This window comes from Zingiber officinale, chromosome 7A, assembly GCF_018446385.1.
Source record: "Zingiber officinale cultivar Zhangliang chromosome 7A, Zo_v1.1, whole genome shotgun sequence".
Lineage (NCBI taxonomy): Eukaryota > Viridiplantae > Streptophyta > Magnoliopsida > Zingiberales > Zingiberaceae > Zingiber > Zingiber officinale.
Window position 1 is genome coordinate 3,760,122 of NC_055998.1, and position 23,436 is coordinate 3,783,557.

At 36.7% G+C, this 23,436-nt stretch overlaps 2 protein-coding genes and 1 long non-coding RNA gene across 3 annotated transcripts; 2 read left to right on the forward strand and 1 right to left on the reverse strand.

Moving 5' to 3' along the window:
- The first annotated feature begins 2,281 nt into the window (after positions 1-2,281).
- LOC121999860 (zinc finger protein MAGPIE-like) lies at positions 2,282-3,752 on the forward strand. The gene is made up of 3 exons (XM_042554493.1): positions 2,282-2,452; positions 2,534-2,930; positions 3,042-3,752. Exons 1-3 carry the CDS (start codon positions 2,308-2,310, stop codon positions 3,604-3,606), a joined length of 1,107 nt encoding a protein of 368 aa, XP_042410427.1. The 5' UTR covers positions 2,282-2,307; the 3' UTR covers positions 3,607-3,752.
- Positions 3,753-11,658: 7,906 nt separating this feature from the next.
- LOC122000792 (transcription factor bHLH148-like) lies at positions 11,659-12,478 on the forward strand. The gene has a single exon (XM_042555250.1). The coding sequence runs from the start codon at positions 11,768-11,770 to the stop codon at positions 12,326-12,328; it is 561 nt and encodes a 186-aa protein (XP_042411184.1). The 5' UTR covers positions 11,659-11,767; the 3' UTR covers positions 12,329-12,478.
- Positions 12,479-12,509: 31 nt separating this feature from the next.
- On the reverse strand, positions 12,510-13,294 carry LOC122000793. The gene is made up of 2 exons (XR_006117220.1): positions 13,224-13,294; positions 12,510-13,159 (listed from the first exon to the last, which is right to left on the reverse strand). It is a non-coding gene; the product is annotated as an uncharacterized LOC122000793 (long non-coding RNA).
- Positions 13,295-23,436: the final 10,142 nt, after the last annotated feature.

Genomic DNA, 23,436 nt, shown 5'->3' on the forward strand with positions numbered 1-23,436 from the left:
TTCTACAATACCAGATATAATTGATGTGATATTCTGATATGACGATGGGACATCTCCCTTATTAGGATGTAATATTTTGTCAAAAACATATCATCCCCTCTAACCGCCACGGATGTGACATCCCACTCATTCGTGGCATAAAAAGTCTCGTCCCCACGGGCCAAGGTACGCATGCATATATATACACAAATACATATTATTTTACTATACTATTCATCTTCTTCATTTCTATCACCAAAGTCTGACTTGTATGTCGAAGTAGACAAGTCGGGGCACCCCCGATCGTCCATCTAATGCTTTATTTCCTTTCTCCTTTCTTCTGACAGCCTTGTAAGTACTGTTGATCAGAGACTTCCTTCTACCTTCAGCTCCCTCTGTTTAGCTTTCCTCTTGGTCATGACGATTTAATCAATATCAATGATATCTCACTGATAGTTTAGCTTTCACTGATTTCATAAAGAACCAATATAAACACTAACGTACTGCCATCGGGCTAGAGGATTGATTTGATTAGCAAAGTGAAATAGCAAGCTGCAGGGATGGGTAGGGTAGCGTTGAACTGCCAATTAATAATGTGCAACCTGAAATTAAGATTTAAATATATACATGCATGGTTCGATCAGTGCGACTTAATTTTCCTCTCCCAAAACCAAATCAATCCAAATGAAACAAACATACTCTTGGTGACAAAGTTTCTCTTTTCCCAAACCTCGCACATATCCCTGTTTTCTCCTCTCGAGTCCTCTATCCTCTCAATTAATTAGTTCTCATTGGAAGGCTTTCTTTTTTTTCTTTCTTTATTTTTTGAATGCAGTAATTACTTAACTTTGTGTGTTGAAAAAGAACCAAGTGTTGGAAAGGATGTGGAAAGTTGGAAAGTTGGAGCTAACAATGTGAAGGCAGACATGGAGAATATACTAGGGTTTGTATGACTCCAAACACTAGAATCCAAACTGCTAAACTAGTAAACAAACCTTCAAGGCAAAGTTAGGACATCAAAATCTAGAATCCAATGTAATTTTTCAACCATTGGACTAAAGTCAGCTCACAAGCCGACGACTTCCCACACTTCCAAAAATTCACTCGAGTATCTAACTTAGTCTTCTTCTTCCTTTTTCATCCCTATTATTCTTAACTCTCTATTTTTTTTTTACTATTCTTTAAAGCGTGCATGCATCGATTAAACTGGCTTAATGAAAGGCCCGAGGCGAGGATTTATTCTCTGAGACATAATTTTTTTTTAATTTCTTCCGTTTTGGTTCAAAGGCATTCAATGCTAGTACTTCAAGAGAATGCATTAGTCTAATAGTTCACACGTGGTTGCCACTTACTACCTTGAAGGTTCATAAAAGCAAATTAAATAAATAAAATAATTACAAAGTTTCAAAAATGTCTTGACACGATATCACAATAGCATGAAGACAGCAAAAAAGAATGCCAATGTATGTTTGCCATGCACGCACTGTATCTTGAATTTTTTTTTTCTAATTAATATATCAGAATTAGAATTTTTATGTATGTTCGCCCAACTTTTACTAATTCTATTAATTACTTGATTTTTTTTTCTTTTGTCGATTAGTGATGGTTAGCTTAGATAATTGATCATAATTAAGGCAGTAAGTGTTGCTTCCTTTTGTTGAAATTTGTATCTTGAATTTGCTATGAACCTTCCTATGTTGCCTTAGTCTGTTGTGCATGGTATGGTGACTGATGATGTAGTTAGAGATATTAACCGAGTACTTCTAGATGTCGCTATGATAAATATAAAAAAAACAGTAGAAGATTATGAAAGATTTATTAAATTAATCTCAATTTAAACCTTTAAAAAAACTCCTTTTAGCTTTTTAGCACATTTGATATGTGAATATTGTTTTATTAAATTGTCTGAAAACTTTTCTTTGTATGGGGTGGTGGTGCTGTCGGCTTTCGGTTAAATGTTTTCGTAATGCACATCAAGTCCCACACGAGATCTTCAGTACAAGATTGAGTCCATACAATACAATTTTCCAACAGCAAATTAAAGGGGAACACCAAATTATGGGTTAATCATTCCAATTAGCAAAGTTATTAGGACGCAACTTTTGCTACCACATTGCTTTGTCACTCTAGCATAAAACCATTTTCCATCTGCACCCCTCACTTACAAATATTTAATACAAAGGGCAAATACTAAAAAATGGGTGAAATTCATGTGGCCTACTGAAATATTTACTACTCTGTTACTATATATATATATATATATATATACGCCCATTATATTAAATGCATGCAGCTCTATAATTAAGCTTTCTCCTCCCATTTAATTTCATGCAGTTCCAAAATCTCTTCAACTTGAAGAACGCAAAAGAAGATCCACAAATGTCTGCAACGGAAGCCATCTCCAAAACCTTCAGCCACTCCTGCAATCCTCCACCCCCTCCGAAGAAGAAGCGGAATCTCCCCGGAACACCAGGCAAGCTAGCAATATACGTACTCTCAAATCAATCTTAGTTCTAATTAGGGAAAACCAATCAATCTGTTTGGCTACGAACAGATCCTGAAGCGGAGGTGATCGCTCTGTCTCCGAGAACACTGTTAGCGAGCAACCGTTTCGTGTGCGAAATCTGCGGCAAGGGGTTCCAGCGCGACCAGAACCTGCAACTCCACCGGCGCGGCCATAACCTGCCGTGGAAGCTCCGGCAGCGCGGCAGCAAGGAGTCGCGGAAGCGCGTGTACGTGTGCCCGGAGCCGGCCTGCGTCCACCACAACCCCTCCCGCGCCCTCGGCGACCTCACTGGCATCAAGAAGCACTTCTGCCGGAAGCACGGCGAGAAGCGGTGGAAGTGCGACAAGTGCGCCAAGAAGTATGCGGTGCTGTCGGACTGGAATGCCCACGTCAAGACGTGCGGCTCCAGGGAGTACCGCTGCGACTGCGGCACTCTCTTCTCCAGGTGTAGAGATCGATGATCGATCGATCAACGCATGCAGTCAATAACCAGTAGCTAAATCGTGGAGGTTAATAAGTTTTTGATTAATATAATGTTTTGTTTTTCGATTAACAGGAGAGACAGTTTCATCACTCACAGGGCATTTTGCGATGCCTTGGCTGAGGAAACCGCAAGAGTCTCGGCGGCAGTGTTCAACAATATTACCAGCAACATGGATCTGAAGCCAACAAGCTTCATCGACGTCAATAATGGTGATCAGGTAATAGTAGAACAGCAGCAGGTCAAGCAAAGGGAGTCTCGTGGAGTGAATACTAATTCAGCCTTTAATAATGGTGATCTCTACGGCTCATGCTCAAATTTGCAACAACCTGAAGGTCAGTTGAGTTGGGCTGGTAACAGTACTAATAACCATGGTGATATATTCTCATTATCAAGCACGAGAACGGTAAAAGGGGCAAATGTTTTCGCCCATGGGAGCTTCCCCTCCCTCTTTAGCTCTCTCGAGCATAACCCAACACTGGGGTCGGATACATCGGCGACAGCATTGCTGCAAAAAGCGGCACAAGTTGGTGCTTCCACCATTCCATTCTTGGGTAGCTTATTCAAGGAGGAGCTTGGAGGAGAGACTAGAGATTTCTTAGGTGTTGGAATGCATCCCTCATTTAGCGGATGGCTTTGAGCACGATTTGCAACTGTGTCGAGATCGACGGTGGAGAATTGCTGTTTAATTTGTTGAAGATGGCCTAAGATCCATGCATGGATTAACTCATGCTCATAAAATAGCTAGCTCTATTATTGCACTCCCATCTTTAATTCAAACTCTACAAAAACTTTTAAATATAGCTCGCTTACCACGACATTAAATAATGGAATGGTTAACTACTTACTTGGGTCTGTTTTCTTTTCAACAAAGCCAAACTTAATCTATATTTAATTTAATTTGTTCTCCGCCTGTCAACCACAGCAAGCTTCTGCTGCTGCGGATGGTTTGGAAGCATTTCAGTGAAGGCATTTGACACCTTAATGGATTCGACGAGGGGGGAGGTTTCTGCTAAGAAAGCATTCTCTCTTGAGCAAATTAAGGCCTATGCATCCTCTAGAGGGATAGCCTTTATGTGGCGCAAATCTGCCTTTTAATTTGCTGCCCACGAGTATGGTTATGTTTTTGGTCAGTGGGACTCTATATCACCTTTCCACATTCTCAAAAGTGATATGGCGAGTAATTCCATCGATGCATGGGAAGGACACCGGCAGATCCTCAATAATATGCACTAGCAATTTCACGATATCTATAGCAAAAAAAAAAAATGAAGAAGAAAAAATGGAATAATTAAATTCAAGCAATCTACAGCTGTAGATGTAAAATGATAAACAAGTCAGAGTGAAGAATTGGGACAAATAAACATTTGATTGATTAACGCCACCATTTATATTCTGAAGCTTAAGCAAGGTAGAAGATGTGTAGATAGCCAAGAACCAATGAATGAGCAATTAAACGATCACGTGATTCATCAAGTAAAAAAAACAAATTGGCAAAAGAAAAAATAAATTCTTGAAAAAAAATAAAATTTTTTCGTAATCCATGTGACCAGACCACCTGAGTAGTCGTGGAAGTTGGAAGGGAATGGTCGTCTTGGTTGTCCCATCAGGTAAATTCGAAGTTCTCGCGACGGTGCATGAGGGGAGCTGCGATTGCGACCGCTTGGAGGAAGAGGAGAAGGCATCGCCGGCGGCAACATGTATCTGCGACCGTGCAGGTGAAGCCAAGGGGAGCGGTGGCGGCAAGCGCGGGGACAACGGCGACGAGCATGGGCGCGGGAGGACGCCTCACCGTGCAGGTGCGAAGCAGAGGAGATTGCACAGTGAGGATTTTAGATTTTTAATTGAATTAATTAATTTAGATAATTCCTAAGAGGGTTTAAAATTAAACGGACTTTCACAAATCTTAAAATATATAAAAATTTATTTTAAATTTTAAAAATTAAAAATAAATTTTATTTATTTATTTATTATATATATTTTCAACTTATTATTCATTAATATTATTTTATTTTAAAACAATTTAACCAAATTCATCATCATATTAAATATTAAATTAAATTTTTAAAAAATTAATAGTCATGTGATTCTACCATCCTAATAGTAAACTTGATTTTCTGAAAACACCAAAACAAAATTCTCACTAAAAATTTCCCCTCAAAATTCCATGAACAATAAAAAAAAATTAACATATATTGTTGATTTTAATTTATTTAAAAGATGCAGAGACGTGTTAGATATTTCCGATAATTGAAATTAGAAAATAAAAACAACAATATTATGTCGAGTAAAATCTCCTGGAAGTCAAGCATTACCAACAAGATCCAGATCAATGTTATCCTCATCGATTAGCAACAATATTAGAGTAGTTTAACAAAAATAAAATAAAACATTAGAGTTCTTCTCCATGAAAAAACATGGATGATATATTTAAACATTAGTGAGATCTTGAGAAAGAAAAGAGATATATGTATGTTCATTAGGTTACTGGTGGGATAAAGAGATAAATGATTGAGTCATGTTTTCCATTCTAATTAAGTCAGTTGAATACATGATCAAATTTCAGAATGGATTTAACTTTATTTAAGCTTTATGATAATGATGCCCACCAACTCACCTGTCAATATCCCTTTCCATGTACATCTCCAGCTCACTCGTGTTTATTGAAAGCGATGATGAAGAGCTGGCTGCAGAAATTAAGGAAAGGTTCCTAACTTGCAAGTAAACAAAACATTAATAGAATCACTTCAAATTCTCAAGCTTGAGAAAGCAAACTTTATGAAGCTACATATCAATTTAACTACGTTGCATAAACCAATCAGATAAACCAATCTTATTTTCATCATTATACCTGAAAAAGGCATGTAGATTTTTTATAAATTACTAGCAATATCATAAGCAAAATCTTCTAACTTATTTCCAGTAGCTTTGAGATCGACATAGAGTACTAACAATATTGACACAGTAAAACCCAAAATACAAATTCAGAAGTGAAACTTTGAATAAAACATTAAGTATTAGGACAAATAATAACCGGCAAAGAAATTAAAATATTTCAACATCCAACTCATTGGTGTCTCATATCTACATGCATAGAATAGACACAAACCAAAAATTTTGAATCCAAACAATTAAACCTAACACAAACAAACGTGCAAGACATACACTTAATTTCATGTGTTAAGTAATGCAAAAAAGAAAGAATAAGTTGCCTATTTCTCCAAACAATAATAAAACACTAACCTCGTGATCTGAGACAGCAGTCAGTCAATTTTGGGGGTTTAAAAGACAAATTTTAGCAAACAGATCGAGACATTTGAACACAATAATTAAGAATAAGCATGATCATTTAGCTCGAGCAAACTTTTAACTATTGTAGCAATCGATCAACCAGAATTGCAAAATCTTCAAAATTCATGGAATAAAGAAACAGGGAAGGAAGCGGTACCAATGCGACGTGAAGCACACGGCGAGCCGCGAGCTCACTGCCTTGAATCTTTGCCAACCCGGCACATGTCGGCAGGCGGCAGCGTGCATCCGCCGCCCGCGTCACGTCAGCGATGACCTCAGAAGCCGTTTCAACCCCCATTTCCGGCAACCCGCCGCCCGGAAGTCCCGGATCTGGCCGGTCGGCCGCCTGCATCGGTTCGGTCTACCGACAGAGACCGGCCTTCCCCACTCCCCGTCCCCTCAATCACACCTCCGTATGCACTCATTGTTTCCAGCTCACTTTCTGCTGCTTGTCCTGCAGAGAAAAGATGGCCGGTTTGCCAAACTCGGCGCTGACACAAACCCTACTCCACACGTCCCCATCAAGCTCCTGACGGTAAACTATGCTTTCCTTGTGTCAAATCTTTAACCCTTTCTTCTTTCGATTCTAGGGTTGCTTCGGCTCGTGGATCTCTTTTCTTCACTGTGTTTGAATTGAAACGCTAATAACAAGACCTAAAAAAACACAATAATAGAAGACGGATCTGTGTTTGTAAAACTATGCAAAAAATCAAATGCGAGTGATAATAAAGAGGAACAAATTGTCAGTAAACCCTAGTAGATAACGGCAAGTAAAGACTGGGTTTTTAAGCAAGAGACGAAGAAATCAAAGGGCTATGAGGGCGAATCAAAGGGCAATATCTTGCGCAGGACCGCGCAGCCTGGCCATAAATCAGCGCATCGACGTTCAAACCTATCTCATCTCTTCCGCTTCCGCTTCTTCTCCTCGAGCGTTTTGGTACTGTGCCTGATGATGGCTTAATAACTGATGCACGGATAGGTGAGCACAGCGATGCGGTGTCATATGGAAGTGTTGCGCGGTCTTGAGCAAAACCATGTACCAGTAAGAAGAACTCACCCTACCACTCTCCCTGCAAGGCTGCAAACTAAGCACCAAAAGGTGATCGAGGAAAAAAAGAAAAGGCAAGATGGAAACGGAATCCGGAGAAATTAAACAGTGATGTAAATGGAGGAGGAAAACATAAAGCTGAAATTTTGCAAAGAAGAGGGCCAGGATCCATTCGAGTGGGTGCTCCTTGTGAGGAGTGGGGCACTGCTGAGGCTTCTTGTGAGAAAATTTATAGACGCAGGACGCCAATTCCGGGTCAGGTATGGATCCAAAACAGTGTAAAACTAAAGAGAAGATCATTAGATGCATAGCCAATGCTTCTTAATTCTCTTGTGAAAAGGCCAACTAATAATTTTACAGGTTGAAAGTTTCTGATTTGTTGATATCAAGATATTCATGCATAAGATGGATGAAGAGTATAATATACAGATAAATAATTCTGCAGTAATACTCATGTAAATAGTTTGATTTACTTATGCTCTTTGATACAATAATTAAGCTAAACATTCTGTAACAACATTGTCTCAAATTTTTTAAAATGCACCACATTAATTGTGTATCAGCTGTACACTATACTGACATCTCTGCAGATGAGATTTTTTGATATATTTTACAATGATTATTAAGATATATAATAACTTTTGGAGGGTGAATGGTGAAGGAGCAAGTTGATGACCTATCTATGCATATGCCTGGTGGGTTTGTATTGCGCCACAAGATGTATACATTGTTATAACAATTCGACCTAACTAGATAGTGGTTCAACTGACTTGTTGGTTGATTGGTAGATCATTCTCATCAATCAGCCAAATTTATATGTCGATCTAGAATTTTAATATTTAGAATATATTAAATTCAGAACCGTATGCTAGATTATCACTTTTTTTTAAAATTAAACGATTGAATTATCGTATATAAATAGTCTATGAATAACTAGTATTAAGAAAGAAAAGACGGTCTTAATTTGATGAGCATTTATACAGTAATTTAAGAATAGAAGCTATTGATTTATCACTTTATCGATTTTATATAAAAAATAATATAAAAATGTTACCATTGTATATCAAGTATTAGTGTGATTTGTTCTCTTTAACGTTGCAAGGTCCGTCATTTTTTATGAGCATTTGTAAATCTCAAACACCAGTTCGTCGGAGTAGGAAGATATAAATAGCAAGCATCACGGCCGTTATTACCACTGATTCATAAACCATCATCTTCCTCGCACTCCACCCGAGGCTTGTTCTACGGCAAACGCTGCGTTCTCCTGCCATGCCTCCTCCAATAAAAGCACCTACCTTCCTTCCCTCCTTTGTCTCTGCCCACGCCCCGCGCTGCCGCTGCTTACTTTAACACAGCAACAGAACAAACAGAGCAGAGCGGGAAAAAAAAAACAAAGCGGATATGAACAAAATTTATGAGACTCTCTATCTCTCTCACGGAGTCACGGGTACGTATTGGAAGAAAAAAAAAGTTTGAACGTAAGATCTTGTCATGTCATCCGACTAAAGCCCTTATTTAATTCTGATCTTTCCCTCCAACTTTCGCCACAGAGGTTGGAGAGAGACGGGCCAAAAAGGAGCTTCCATGAATAGGCACGGCACTTGAAGTACTGCAACAGAGCTCTTAATTTCCGAACGTTGACGCCTTGATGGTGGTGCAGTTTTAAGGGGTTACACATGATGAAATGCGAAAGGTGTTCTTAAGGCGCCCCCCTCCAGGACCACTGCAGAAAGCTTCCTAATTCCCCTTTTGATGATGATTGAGTAGCCATGGCAGGCAGGACCGAGAATATATATATAGCAACTACCACTTGTGTGATAAAGGTAGTTAATTTTCAAAGTAATTTCCTAATTCCCCTTTTAAAAGTGATTAACTATAAACTAGCATGATAAAGATTTTAATTTAAGGGGATGAAGAATTAATTTGCTTAGCATCGAAGTGACTTATCAGAGACATCTTGGCATGCCATGCCCTTTTGATTGAGCTGTCAAAGCTGAAATGTGCCGTTCTCTCGTTCCCAAAGAATCCTTTTTTTTTTGTCTGCGTTATCTGTCTTGCCTAACTTCACATGGTCTACAATGTCTGTGTCCCTCCAAACAAGGCTCTGAGTTCATTTTTATATTTATGGAACTTTGCATACTTATTTGTATAAAGTTATCACAAAACTGAAAAAACATGCGAGGTCTCACATTTCGTCCTCACTTCATTTGTGTACCTTGTTTTTCAAAATTACAACCTTTTCCGCCTCGTAAAGAAGATGAGGAGACAGCGGAGGCAGAGTGACCGGCAAAAGTAGGGAATATATTTGAATTTTCAAAGGACGTATCGAATCGTAATTTACCCTAAACGATGAGATCGATGTAGGTTTTAAATTGCCTCGAGCCAAGCTAATTTTTCACCGGCCGCGGTTTCGGTTCTATCCATCATTTGGAGTTCTATCGGATCATTATAATTAGTGTAGTTGTTAATGCACACAGAGAGATTCGGATAAGGAGATTAGAAGTCATTGCTAGTGCATATAAGGGATTTACAATATTTAATGATGATGCATATATATATATAGCCAATAGAAGTAGCTGTTATGCACATAATTAAGGAGATTAGCATGTCGTTTTCCCGGTTCGCTTTCAAAGTCACTTCAATGATTGACAACTTTAGATAAGGAAAAAAAATATAGTTAAATTTATTGTATAAGCTATTATTCAAAACGAGCAAAATATAAAATAAAAAACTTTGAACACGATCCTGAGCCCTGAGGTGGAGGGATCGTGGTGGGGGTCCTCTGTGATTCACGGTCCTCAAAAGTGCCACGTTATGGAAATGGGACGACAACAGAAGTCCTCGTTTAATTAAACACGGATGACCATAAAATAGACTAAAATCCTCGTTTAATTTTTCTTTAAAAACAAATAGAGATAATTAAGAGAGGACGGATTTTTCCCTCGAAATACAGAAAAATCTACGGCACACGCTGAATTTTCCCCTCGGAATTAGGAACGTGGACACGTCACTTCACCGATTTGTCCGGCATGTATGACATACAGAAAAACACAATGAGTGAGAGAGATTGTACGTTGCCGTATTTAGTTATTCGAATTTTAAAAAAAATCTAAAAATCGTAATCGTAATTAGGAGAGGACGGAACGGACTGGGTTGGCTGGTGAAATGGTGGCATCAGAGAGAAGTAAACTGACCCAATCCGCCAAACCCAACCCACCCTACCACCAAACGACTCCATCAATTAGTCCAAATCACACCCCGCTTGGGACATGCCCCATCCACCAGATGAATCAGGCCCCACCTTCCTTCCTCCACGTCTACCACGTTTCGGAGCTCCTACTTACGCCTTTAATAAACTTAACCATAACTATATATAATTACGCCTTCCATAATAGCGACGGCTCAAAAAGAAGAGGTAGTGGTGGGACCCCACCACCCACCTTGGCCACCAACTGTGATACGTAGTGGGCAAGACCATTGAACAAGGTTTAATCACCACCTTCACTAGCCTAGTTAGCTAATTTAATGACTCATTTGTATTAGCACTATATGCATAGCACAGGCACAAATAATTTGTATGACGTCGTTAGGATTAGTCTCAAAGTTGATAATAGAGAGCTAGCTGTGCATTTGGTATCGGAATTAGATAATGGAAGGACTAATTAGTGCACTAATACTTTGTGTCGGAGATGTGTCTGTCTTTATGCTAGCTACATGGTTGCTTATGGAGTAATTAAGAATCTCAAATTGCTCAAGTGGCTTTTAGCGCCGTGTTTCATGGTGGCTTCAGTTTAATTATTTTAGAATAATCAATCGATTATTGGCAACATTAAAGTCTTAAATATATCTAGATGGTGCCCATGTTGTATCACGATCGTGCTTTATTAGTTGGAAAAGGAGATTAAAAGGAAGCATTAAACAGCAAAGTGGAGAAAGATAACGGAGAGAGAGGCCATTTCAATCTCTTTGATTTGGGATTAAAATATATAACTTTATATTTAATATCCCGAATTGTACGATTATCACTGAAAGGGGAATTAAAAATAGCCGTGTTCTCGTGGAATCATTTGTATTTTAAAAGAGCTTTCAACGAACATTTGAATTTTTAATACATTATAAATCGAATCAATTTGATTACTATTCAATGTCCCCATAATCGTGAAAATGGCAATAAGTGTCTAACATTGCATCGCACCAAACACTTGTAATAAAGAAGAAAAGGGAGACATAAATCCTATAAATTAAACGTCATTGATTGATTCACATGTTCGCCAATTATGACCCATATTTCGGTTTCCAAATTATTTGTGTTGTTAATAATAAATATTTCTCGTTGCAAAAAATAATAAAAGTCGCCTTCTTTTTATAACCCCACTCCATCATCACCACCTCATCTTCCTCTCATTTCGTCGAACACCTTACTTTCCTTTCTCTTGGTCGCCGCAGGCCGCAGGCCGCAGCCATGATCGTTTCCCCTTCCTCGTCTTCCTCCTCGTCGGCAAAGACGAAGAAGGCGATGAAGAAGCCTGGCCTCGGGGATCAAGAGGAGACCAAGTGGCGCACCGCCGCGCAGCAGAGGATCTACGGCCGACGCCTCATCGACGCCCTCCGCGCCACCGCTCCTTCCGGGCCGCAGGCCGTCAAGGAGGCCGCAGATTCCGCCCTTGCCCTTACCGCCCGCGGTCAGTCCCGATGGAGCCGCGCTATCCTCCTCAGCCGCCGCCGGCCAAGCTGCAAGTTCCTCCTCAAAGCCCGCCGCGGGCGCATGCAGCCGAAGCCGCCTCCGCCCGTTCTGAAGCTAGGCGCGCCAGCCTCCCCCGAGGGGAAGAAGGTGAGCGAACGCTTGCGGTTGCTCGGCCGACTGGTGCCCGGGTGCCGGAAGCTATCGGCGCCGAGTCTGCTGGAGGAGGCGGCCGACTACATGGTGGCGCTGGAGATGCAGGTGAAGACGATGAGGGCGCTCGCGGACGCGCTCTCCGGTGCCTCGCTCAACGCGGCTGAGCATGCGGTGTCTGATGAATAATTAAGTGTATGTATGTGATCGACGGATTTTGGAAAGATTGCTGTGGGCATTTTGTGCATATTGTAAAATCTGAATACTTGTACATGCTCTCACTGAACTGCTGCTGAACTATCATCCCTAAATCCTAATTCCTTTTATCTTTGATTGAAATTTTGTGTTAATTTGAGAAAACCGTCAAAAATAATAACTAGATTTTAATTCTAGATCACCCTTCCAAGAAATTTTCAGATCAATGTTGACATATGATTAGCTTTATCGCATGAACACCGTCTATTTGTAGAAAATCCCAAGCAAAACCTCCTTTTTTAATCCTTCAGCAGTTAATCCTTCGTCATTGGTGGATCGTGTTCCAGAAACTCCATCACTGTGGATGGAAACTCGATCTCTCCGATCGAGCCTGTACGCCGCCGCTGCTATCGCTCGAACACCCAGCTTTGGCAATTGGCCAGCAGCAGTTGAGCCAACCTAGCCGGTTCTTTCTTTTTCGTTGTAGTAGTGCCCCATCCACCAGTCCAACCTCTCACGCTCCGTTCCAGGCTTCCATCTTCGCTCGCCGGGAGACACGACAAGGACATCAGCCGCTCGATTTATTCCCGGAGGAGCTCGCGTTCGGGTTCTCTTCTTCTGGGCAAGACGAACTCCGGAACTCGAGAGGAAGTGGAGGCTGATGACTAGTTCTTTCATCATAGAGGCAGATAAAGTGGAGGATGTGATGATGGGCGCGCGGGATAGGAGTTTGATCGTCGTCCGGCATCGACGAAGAAGGCGGTGAATGATTTAGAGCGGGGGGTACCGGGACGGCTTGTGCTTCAGATCCAATCGTTCCTCTACCTGCAAAACGAGAAGGAGGTGAGGAAGAAGGAAGAATGTCGAGGCGTAAGAGTGAGCTTTCGACCTATTTGAGAAAGGAGAAGAGGCGGCAGGGCCGCGGCGGATGAGTCGCCGGTGAAAAATTTGGAGGATACCATAACCAGACCAGCGGGGTACACATCTTAAAGTGCCTGCCGATCAAGTGGACAGGTTCACGAATCGCAAAGGCTGGTACAGTGGTGCTGTTATGAATTCGGATCATCTGTCCTCAAATTTTTCTATCTTCGTGTCATTTTATCGATCAGATAAATCAGATTACATCTTAAAGATATCTTACACATCTTAAGAATGTCATGATGTCTTGAGATGTAATCTGGTCCGTCCAATCTATAGGAGACACGGGGATAAAAAAAATTTAAGGACACAAGGATAGAAAAATTTAGGAAATCGGGAACTGCCTTCAAAATTATATATTATGAGACCGTGGAGATACTACTGTAGCAATTAAGCATGATATTATAAGTCCAAAATTTTTAAATATCAAATAAATATAATAATTTTTGGTGTTTATTTAAGTTTTATTTTTTAAATCACACATTATGTAAAATCTAGTTTCTGAAATTCACCAACACCTAAATTTGATGCTGAAATGTAAAATCATTCAACGACAAGCAAGATCATATAATATAATATTACCTTTGTATAAAATAACATAAATAATATAATTAACATACGTTTATATTTATCCCCTGAGAAAAATCCTTTAGAATACTTGACTATAATGTTCCAAATTATAAGGAATTTAAAATCCTATAAAATTACAATCACCATAACATAAAAAAAAAATCATAAATTTAAACCAATAATACTGAAATAATTTCAAAATCTTGAAATAGAATTTTCGATGTTAGTTGGTTTTAGATTACTTAATGGTTGATAAATCTTAAATTATACTAGTTATCAGTACACGTGTTGCATGTAAAATAATACAGGAATACTAGTAAATTTTATAAAATGAATATTTATTGTTAAGTAATTAAATAATATTATTCAATATTAGTATTATTTATTATATATAAATCTTAAGCCGAAAATAAAGTTAAAATTAGGTTATTAATCATACCTCAAGTTATGTAACGATAACGTCTTATATCACCCGCGAAGAACCGATGAGATAACCGATAAGATACAGAGATGGATAGACACAACTATGATTTTTTCTGAAAAATCGATGAGATACAGATTGATTGATATAATTGGATCGATATGTAGAAGAAGAAAACTTAAACAAAAATTGGATAAGGAGAAGAAAGAAGAGAATAATGAAGATTAATGCGGTGAGAAGAACCGAAGAGGAAGAGGGGAGGAGAGAACGATGGAGAACCGATGAGGATTGATGCGGGGAGAAGAAGTAATACAGATAGTAGAAATTACGTAGGATAAGAAGTTAAAATTACTAACAAGCCTTGAAATTATTTTCGATATAAAAAAAAATTAATGCGGCTTAATTTTAAGCTCCATCAAATCAATTGAGAGTTGGTTATTAAAGGATCTAGATTCTTAATTAAATAGTAAAATCATGTAATAAATTCCTAAAATATTGAAGATTGTGGATTGAGTGTAGAGTTTGCTTGTCCACTTTGAATCTAAATTCTTATATTTTTATTTTTGGGCATTACATAAAAGACCTTATATTAATAGAGATGTCTTTTCTTTATAAATTAATGGTCTATCTCTCAAACCCTTGCCACCACTTCAAGCCATCGATCATCGAAAACTACAAATTGAGCACAGTTTTGGATAGAGCTCGACTTGGGTTACATTTGAGCAATATGAAGAAAAGTTTGAGCAATATAAGGAAAATGAAGATCTTTTTAGATTCATTTTCACAGCTAAAAAGTTGAATTCATTATTTAATGAAGACTTGAAAGCTGGTGGTATGAATTTTAAAATAAAACTTAAAAAAAAAGTATAGGATTAGATGTTTTAGATTTAGATGGAGATGATTTATATTAAAAATTTAAAATCATATAACATATTCTAGCAAAGAAAATAAAAACGGTAAGTGAAATATTATTATTATTATTTTTTAAGAATGAATTATTTATCTAATTCATCCATTGCATATATATATATATATATATATATATATATATATATATATATATATATATATATATATATATATATATATGATATTATTGATTATTTCGGTAACTATTATATCCACATAAAGTTTTTCAAAATTGAAGATGTTGAAATATTATTTGAGATCAACCATTATCTAAACAAGATTAAATGTATTAGAGAATAATTTAATTATGAAAAATTGCTTGTATTAGGAATACAATCCAAGTTTCAAATTTGAAATACATGAAAAAGATCAGGTTTAAAAGAATGAAAAATATTTTCATGAAAAAGATCAGGTTTAAAAGAATGAAAAATATTTCCATTAGTATGAAGTATTTTGGGTAGAGCTTAAAAATAAATTTATAAGGATTTAGATCTAAAGTGAATAATATCATATCATTGTGAAATTCTATTAGCCCTAACAAATGATATTAGAGTCATGATCCAGATCGGATGTTAAATGGAGGTGACCTTGAACAAAGTTGAGGGAAGATCCAAAGTAGCTCAAGAGTGATCAGATACTTGCAGAGAGGACCTAAGCAGGTTAAAAGTGAACGGATGCTTGAGGAGAAATCCGAACTATAAAAATAATAGTAATTCATCGTTTGAGGAAAGGATTATTGAGAATATAATCAAAGTCTCATATTAAAAATACATGAAAAATATTTGGTTTAAAAGGATAAAAATATTTTTATTGGTATGTAATCTTTTGAATATAGTCCAAAAATAAATTTATGAAGGCTTAGGTCCAAGCAAATTCTTTTGGTTCTAAAAAATTGAAAATTTTATAGATAACAGTATTATGTTTTTTATAATTAATTGTGATAGTATTTTTTCCATTTTCTATAATGTAATGATTATGATTATTAGCCATCTAAAATATTATAATATTTTTTATTATTATAAATTATGGGTTCGGTTAATAAAATTATTTTTATATCATTGATTTATATGAATATAAAAGACTCAATTTTTTTACCAGACCCCTTGAAGTCAGGCTGCCGGCGGATTTATTTTGGAGTTATTAAGAAAATGATTAATTAGGTGAGTAGTTAATAAAGCTAGTCCGAAAAGTTAATCATCTAACACACTTTCATACTCTTAAGATGGGCTGAGCCTTTTGGAAAATCAGCAAATGGGCCAGTTCTAGTGAGTTGAAGTCTTTCAAACAAATAAAGTCCAACCGTTCTGAGTATTTAGTCATGCACCTCAACTTTTCGGGTGGAACAAGTAATTGGTCAAAATTGAGCATCAGGTTCTTCTGCGTAGACAGAGGCTAAAAGTCAAATTCACCTATTGGGGCATCCTATTTCTGGTGCTCAAGTCAAAGTCACCAATTTTGACTTGATTTTCTTTGGTAGCGTATCTATTTGGTCGTCCGACAAGGACATAGAACGCAAGCTGTAATTAACATCGCTGACTTAGCATATGCCACTTTGTTGGGTGATTGGAATGGTCTGATTGAACTAGCTAGTCATGTAAGTGTAACACCACTTTGTTACTCTGCCTAAAGGGACCGGAAATCATCGTCTTTTAGGGTCAAAATTTAACCTATACAAGTATACCTTTTTTATATTATAGTCATATATGTACTCATTGTTACTAGTCCTTTAAAATTTATCTTCTTTATATTATTCTAGAAATAAATTAATAGGATACTTAGAGGAGCGAATCATGTTTACCATTAAAAGGACTGGAAATCTTAACTAAGATTTATTTTTAAGTATTAACTCATTAAATATCCAATTTAATTAGTCAATTAAGTAAGCGTTCCTTTCTTACCTCTTCACTTGTTTTTGTTGAATACATACTCCAATGAAGATTGTTCAGAATAAGGATATACAAGATAACTTTATTTTATATGAGAAAAATAAATTTTGTTAATCAAATTTGATCCGTTAGAAATGATTTTAATATATGCATATAATTAATTTATAAATATAATATTATTAAAATATTCATGTACATATATGCATACATATATTCTGACTAATCAGATTTTAATCATTTAGTACGAGATTAGATTTTCTGGTCTAGAATTTTTTCGATCAGAAGAAGTCCTAGTCATTCATTGGATAGGTGGACTGGACCCCATCTGTTAAACAGATAGGATCCAACTCATTCAACCAATGAATAAGGGATCAAGACTGATCCAGGAATCCAGGATTAGAAGACCCCTCCTGATTTAACACTACCCATACGAGAAATGATATATCGATCCTTATAGATTTGGGTGCCCAGATACGCCGTTCGAGTGTCCTGATTCACATTTAGGATTTGAATGCCCAAACAGATCTCCAAACATCTGGACCTATGAAAATAGATTTATGAGAATCGTCTAAGAGTGCATGACTTTGCATTCATAGATTGCTTTCCTTTTCGAGGGACCTGCTAACTCGTATCGATTCACGCGTCAACGCCGTTGCTTCCACGTCAGTAGGCAAGTACCCATTAACTCGGAGCATGCACCTTAAACCTCAAGTATAGATCAGATGCTCGATCGCCAACAGAAAATTCAAGTCATACGCGACATTAATTAACTAATTATATTAATAATTTATATGGTTTTAGAATAGTATTATTTTGAATATATTTAATATCCGGCTCAATCAGAAAACATTAAATGAAGCAATTACTGATCGATTTTATCACCGGCACGTTCGATTTTAAAAAACGTTTATTTGTTCGATCAGCTGGGAGAAAAAAATAATATCATTATTGTGGATATATATCATTTCCGGGTTCCTTGAGTTGATCGTTAGTCAATTAATCTTTGATCGTCGAGCCAATGGAATGCAATTGGATGATCAAACACGGAATGTAGACACTGATTTTATTTTTAAAATTTTTATTTTATTGTATTTTTGTCTTTTAGCTGTAAAGATCTTCAACGCTAGCTATTCCAGTTGAAGGCTGCCAAAGAATAAATCAATACATGTGCATGAGGAAAGAAATAGGAGACTTTCTACTTTAAAAAATAGAAAACAAAGTTGGAAGCCGTCTTTTTTTTTTTTTTTTTTTTTTTTTTTTTATATATATATATATATTTGCATATAGTGATTATTAGTAGGGGTGAGCAGTCAATCCGTCAAACCGACCAACCCGCTTATACCGACCCGAACCGAACCGAAAAAAAATGATCCGCCGGATATAGGGTCGGATGTAGGGTCCTAATATTACATTATCTGATCTAGTAGGGCCGGATAGTGTTTTATCCCAATAATCGAACCAATCCGATCCGATCACCCCTACTTGTAGCAACTAATGTTGATAAGTTGTTACACGTTGTAGTAACTACTGCCGATAAGCTGCTACACGTTGTAATAGTTATTTTAGATTAGCTGCTATAACGTGTAATGAGTAATGTCTATTATCATTTTAAAAAATTTTATTTTATTTTGTTATATTTATATTTATATTTTATATTTCATTGGATATAAGGTCGGATATCCAAATAACTGATAACCCGTCGGATATCTGAAACATAAGAACCGCTGGATATAGGGCCGGATGTAGGTCCCGATTTTACATTATCTGATCAAGTAGGGTCGGATAATTTTTTACTCTAATAACCGAACCAACTCGATTCATGATCACCCCTAATTATTAGACTAGCATGTCTTCATTTTCTTAAAAAAATAAAATAAAAAAAATTAAGTGATTCTGAAGTAATATAAGGAATAGAATCGTAACTGACAAAGCAAAAAAAGAAACGATCTAGTTTTGAAGTTGGAATGCTTTTTATAAAAAAATTAAATAAAAACATAGTTTGACTTCGAGAATCATAGGCGGCATAACTAGTGCTGTAGCACAGGTAATTAATAATAATAATAACTCCGCATTTATTGGCAGCGTGGAATAGCATCGAATTATTATAATAATAATATTATTATTCCATTTGCAATGTCTGGCTCAGGCACCTTTAGTAATTCATAAAACATTAGTTAAATTGATGGACTCACGTAAGTAGTGACGATCGAAATCTTCAATTAGTGATTAATTATATTGGGCGTGATAATGTGATCAAGGCGACTACGTCTATTTTTTTTTTTATCTTCAATTAATGATTAATTTTTATTCGATAACCATTTCTATATTTACATGAAAGAAAGATGTAAGTTTCTGGGACTATAATATCTTAGTAGGGTATTTATGTTGTCATTCAGAGATTTTTAGTTATAATGTATTTGTAAAAAAAATTTTTTAAATTGAACATGTAATTAAAGGATGTTAAATTTCTTGATTGCTCGTCGTATGTATTTTCCTATTTAATCTAATAGTCGATAGGAAAATTTTATAGAGTCCGGCTAATAATTCTAGGACTAATTAATGAGACTAATTAAATTTATCAATTTTTTTTTAGAAAGATGTAACAAACTCAATCGATAAAGGATAAGACAACTACATGGATTAATTGGTTAAATGGATTATAAAATAAGTATTTAGTTATGATATAAAAGTTATTTATATTTGTTAAATGAGTCATCTTCTTAAATAGATCGATTTATGTTAATTTTAGATTTTACCTTTATTAATTAATCTTATTTCAAATTAGGTAATTGAATCATGCAATTGTATCTAAGATTGTCAACCCTAAGTCCAAAAGGTTTAAGGAATTGAGTAACTAAGAAGGTTACGAAGGATGTCTAGCTAGATCAATTAAACAAGGAAGATTGGGTTATTTGTGTTGCTCAAGTCAGACTAACCATGTTGACTAAGCAAGTAGGATTACTCAAGTGGATAAAGTAGGTCGATTAAATCAACCAAGTCGAATGGATCAATTAGATTGGTTGGATCACTTGAGCTAATTAATCAGGGATAATATATTAATTAATAAACTGGCCCAATTTAATTAGTTGGGATAAATAGGATGATTAAGCCAAAAAGACTTGACTGTGACAAGTTAATTAGACAAATTATTTATATAAACTTTGTTATTAATAAAATTATGATATGTATTATATAATATTATACTAACTAAATATATAAATAATAACATATTTATTCTACCAATCAAATTAAAGAAGGCTTTTTACTTATTAGTTACATTTAGCTAGTATAAATATGAGCGATATGCAACGAAATACTTAAGAATGGACATATAAATTTATGTCCAATCATTTCACTTTTTGTGGATCTCATTATTTTATGTGTTTATCATTGAGATTCTTTCCTCGAAGATATCGTTTTTCATATAAATATTTCGCCTTTCACCTCCTTCCACGGCTGTCATTCGTTTTCATTGAATACCAGTATTCTATTCATATGTTTCGATCTAAATCATTACTCCAATATCATTTATTAAGACAAAAAATTTAAATATATCTATAATAATATGATATTGTCGACTGTAAATCTAAGTCTTTATTAATTTATTTTTTATACTCTAGTCAATGAAATATACGTGTTCATGACCAAGAACGAACACACTTATGAGAACTCAGTTGTATTAGGAAGAGTCCTGAGTGAGATATGTCAATGCTTACACAGATAGCAGAATAGTTCAAGGATATCGTGTCTACTAGCAGCCAGTAAGCAAACATATCTTCACAAGGGAAGGTTCAAAGGGTAAAACCTACCTATCCTATACTGAACTCAACTGCTGAATGTTATTGCATATCCTATCTCCATTCATGTGGAGGATTGTTGGATATAAGAGATGTGAATAGAGAAGAGGTGGAAGAGGAAAGCTAAGAGACTCCATTGCGAATGAGACTTTAGTCTCACATTGGGAGTTTTAAGGTAAATAGGTTGATTTATATTGATTCACATGCATTGAGGATGTGAACAAATGCATGGGGAGAGACTCTCTCTCATGTGTGAGTGCGTCGGGGCGGGGGGGGGAGGGTGCAAATCTAAGGCCCGAATTACACTGAATCATGTTGACTCGTGTGCGGGTACAACCTGCACGTGCCGAATGCCGGACCGATAGGGGCAAAATTTGCCTAAGCAGAACAACCAATATTTTACCACGTAAACTTTTTTGCTGCTTATGTAACAGATGTATTAAAGAAAGATTAATGCAACCGAGTGAAATGGATATATTAAAGAAACATTAATGCAGCTGAGTTAAATGTTGGCTTTACACAGCTGGCAAATAATGATCATTAACGCTGTCATTGGTCTGAGTTCCTATATAAGGAGACTGCGATCACAGACAAAATGTTACACACATAGAAAAGCAGCAGAAGCTCTCCACCTACGTTCCCTCCTCTATCATGCAAATTTTGCTCAACGGAGTGCATGTGATAGTTTAGGTACCATTCAATTTGCCGTGACCACCAATGTTTGGTGGAATCACAGTTCACCGTTGTATCCTGAGAAACAGACGCTCCGAGAAAGCCCGAATTGCACTGAATCATGTTGACTCGTGTGCGGGTATAACCTGCACGCGCCGAATGCCGGACCGATAGGGGCAAAATTTGCCTAAGCAGAACAACCAATATTTTACCACGTAAACTTTTTTGCTGCTTATGTAACAGATGTATTAAAGAAAGATTAATACAACCGAGTGAAATGGATACATTAAAGAAACATTAATGCAGCTGAGTTAAATGTTGGTTTTACACAGCTGGCAAATAATGATCATTAACGCTGTCATTGGTCTGAGTTCCTATATAAGGAGACTGCGATCACAGACAAAATGTTACACACATAGAAAAGCAGTAGAAGCTCTCCACCTACGTTCCCTCCTCTATCATGCAAATTTTGCTCAACGGAGTGCATGTGATAGTTTAGGTACCATTCAATTTGCCGTGACCACCAATGTTTGGTGGAATCACAGTACACCGTTGTATCCTGAGAAACAGACGCTCCGAGAAAGCCTCGAAACATAGCCGGAGGTGTGACAAATCTGTTTCAAGGAAGCTATGTTTATCGCAGGCCTCGATTCGCTCAGCTCTAGACCAGTCGCTTCACTCAGCTGTTCGCTCGCTCGGTCGCTCGGAAGCATGCTCGTCCGGTCACTTTCTAGTTTACACCCGACAAGCCTCCAGCTCGCTCGACCTCTTCACCCGGCCGACCTCCAGCTCGGTCGGCCTCTTCGCTTAGCCAATATCTACTAACAATCTGAGATTATCAATTCAACCTGAGATTATCAATTCAGATCATTTGATGGATAAATAAATTTAATTCAATGTATTTAAATTTAATTAATATTCCATAAATCTTAAACAATAAATTATTTTTTTATCTAAAACTCTATTCCGTACTTAATCAATTCAACCTTGCCCGGATAGTGACTATATCCATTATCTCTCGTGATATCAAATATACTAATCAATTCATTTAAATAGATTTCAAAAGTTAAATTATATTCAATTGCCACAATATTATTTTCAAACTAAGACTGGTCAAAGGCCCTGAATCGGTCTGACTTACTGATTCTTGAAAATTAGATGGGGCCATGCATGAGAAACATTGGCGTGCCTCATCACTAACTGCAGCAAGTTCGCGGAAAAGTCGATTCAGAATTCCTTCACTTCGAATTGGAAGACCGTGTCTATCGTTCTCTGAGTTATGGTGGAGTCAAAGAATGTCAAATTATCCTATAAGAATTTATTATTTGATTCTTAATTATAACATATATATGATCTTGTTAGGAAGCTAAAGAGATGATATATTGATGATGATGACTGGATAGTTGATTGAAAGAAGACTTATTTTTTCTTGGTCAAGTTTCCTTGCGATTCTATGCACATGCTGATGATATTCAACAAAGAGTTAGTGACTAAAAATCAGGGAAAGAGATCCTTGGCAAGACTTTTCGACGTTCAAGTTAGTACGGTCCTGGATAGATGAATTAAGAACAGAGAAGTGCTCGCGTGAGAATAAAGCTCAAATGATATAGATTGCGTACCTTGTCAATGAAGAAAATCCTTTGTTATATCATCTCTCATAATCTCCGTGATTATGAGGTGATATCATGTGTAGGAGTTTGTTAGTTTATTATATAATGAGTCTCCAAGGAATCTTTTATCGATTTACGGATATATCTCTTTTATCGTTTCTGGCTTAAGCCTTTGATGAAGTCGTTACAAGAGTATGTTGTCATAAATGGTTGCTCAATAGGAAATAAGTAGTTTCCGAAGGAGGTCCCAAAGGAATATTTCCGACAACTTTGATAGGTTATTAAAATATTGTCTGTTACTTGTCTACTGAATATATTT